The sequence below is a fragment of the Antrostomus carolinensis genome, unplaced genomic scaffold (assembly GCF_000700745.2).
Source record: "Antrostomus carolinensis isolate BGI_N321 unplaced genomic scaffold, ASM70074v2 scaffold25964, whole genome shotgun sequence".
Taxonomy (NCBI): Eukaryota; Metazoa; Chordata; class Aves; order Caprimulgiformes; family Caprimulgidae; genus Antrostomus; species Antrostomus carolinensis.
In genome coordinates this window covers 8,772-9,114 of record NW_010309068.1, presented here as the reverse complement: position 1 = coordinate 9,114, position 343 = coordinate 8,772, and the positions used below count along the sequence as shown (strand labels likewise).

The 343-nt window shown below is 63.8% G+C and overlaps 1 protein-coding gene across 1 annotated transcript in view; it reads left to right on the top strand.

The window, feature by feature from the left end:
* The window catches only part of ABCB6 (ATP binding cassette subfamily B member 6 (LAN blood group)), a gene marked incomplete at its 5' end in the record, with an annotated part of 5,466 nt that overhangs the window by 975 nt on the left and 4,148 nt on the right, over positions 1–343 (top strand). Inside the window, 2 exon segments of the mRNA XM_029084501.1 lie at positions 1–199; positions 285–343. The exon segment at positions 1–199 is cut by the window's left edge and continues 1 nt beyond it; the exon segment at positions 285–343 is cut by the window's right edge and continues 69 nt beyond it. Coding sequence (XP_028940334.1) covers positions 1–199; positions 285–343 — 258 coding nt within the window.

The window sequence follows — 343 nt, the reverse complement described above, 5'->3', positions numbered from 1 at the left end:
TCGTCCGCGGCGGGCAGGGGGTGGCGGGGCAGCCCCCCGGGCCAGGCTGATGGGCCATCCCCCTTCCTGCCCCCCAGCTACATCGTCTTCAGCATCATCCCCACCATTGCGGACATTGTCATCGGCATCGTTTACTTCACCTCAGTCTTCAGTGCCTGGTTTGGCCTCATCATCTTCGTATGCATGAGCCTCTACCTGAGTGAGTGGGGGGTTGGGGTGCAGGGGTGCCGTGCTGGGCTGTGGGGCAGCAGGTGCCTGCCGACACAGCCCCCTCCTTCCCACAGCTCTGACCATCTTCATCACCGAGTGGAGGACCAAGTACCGGCGGGGCACTAAAACGCGG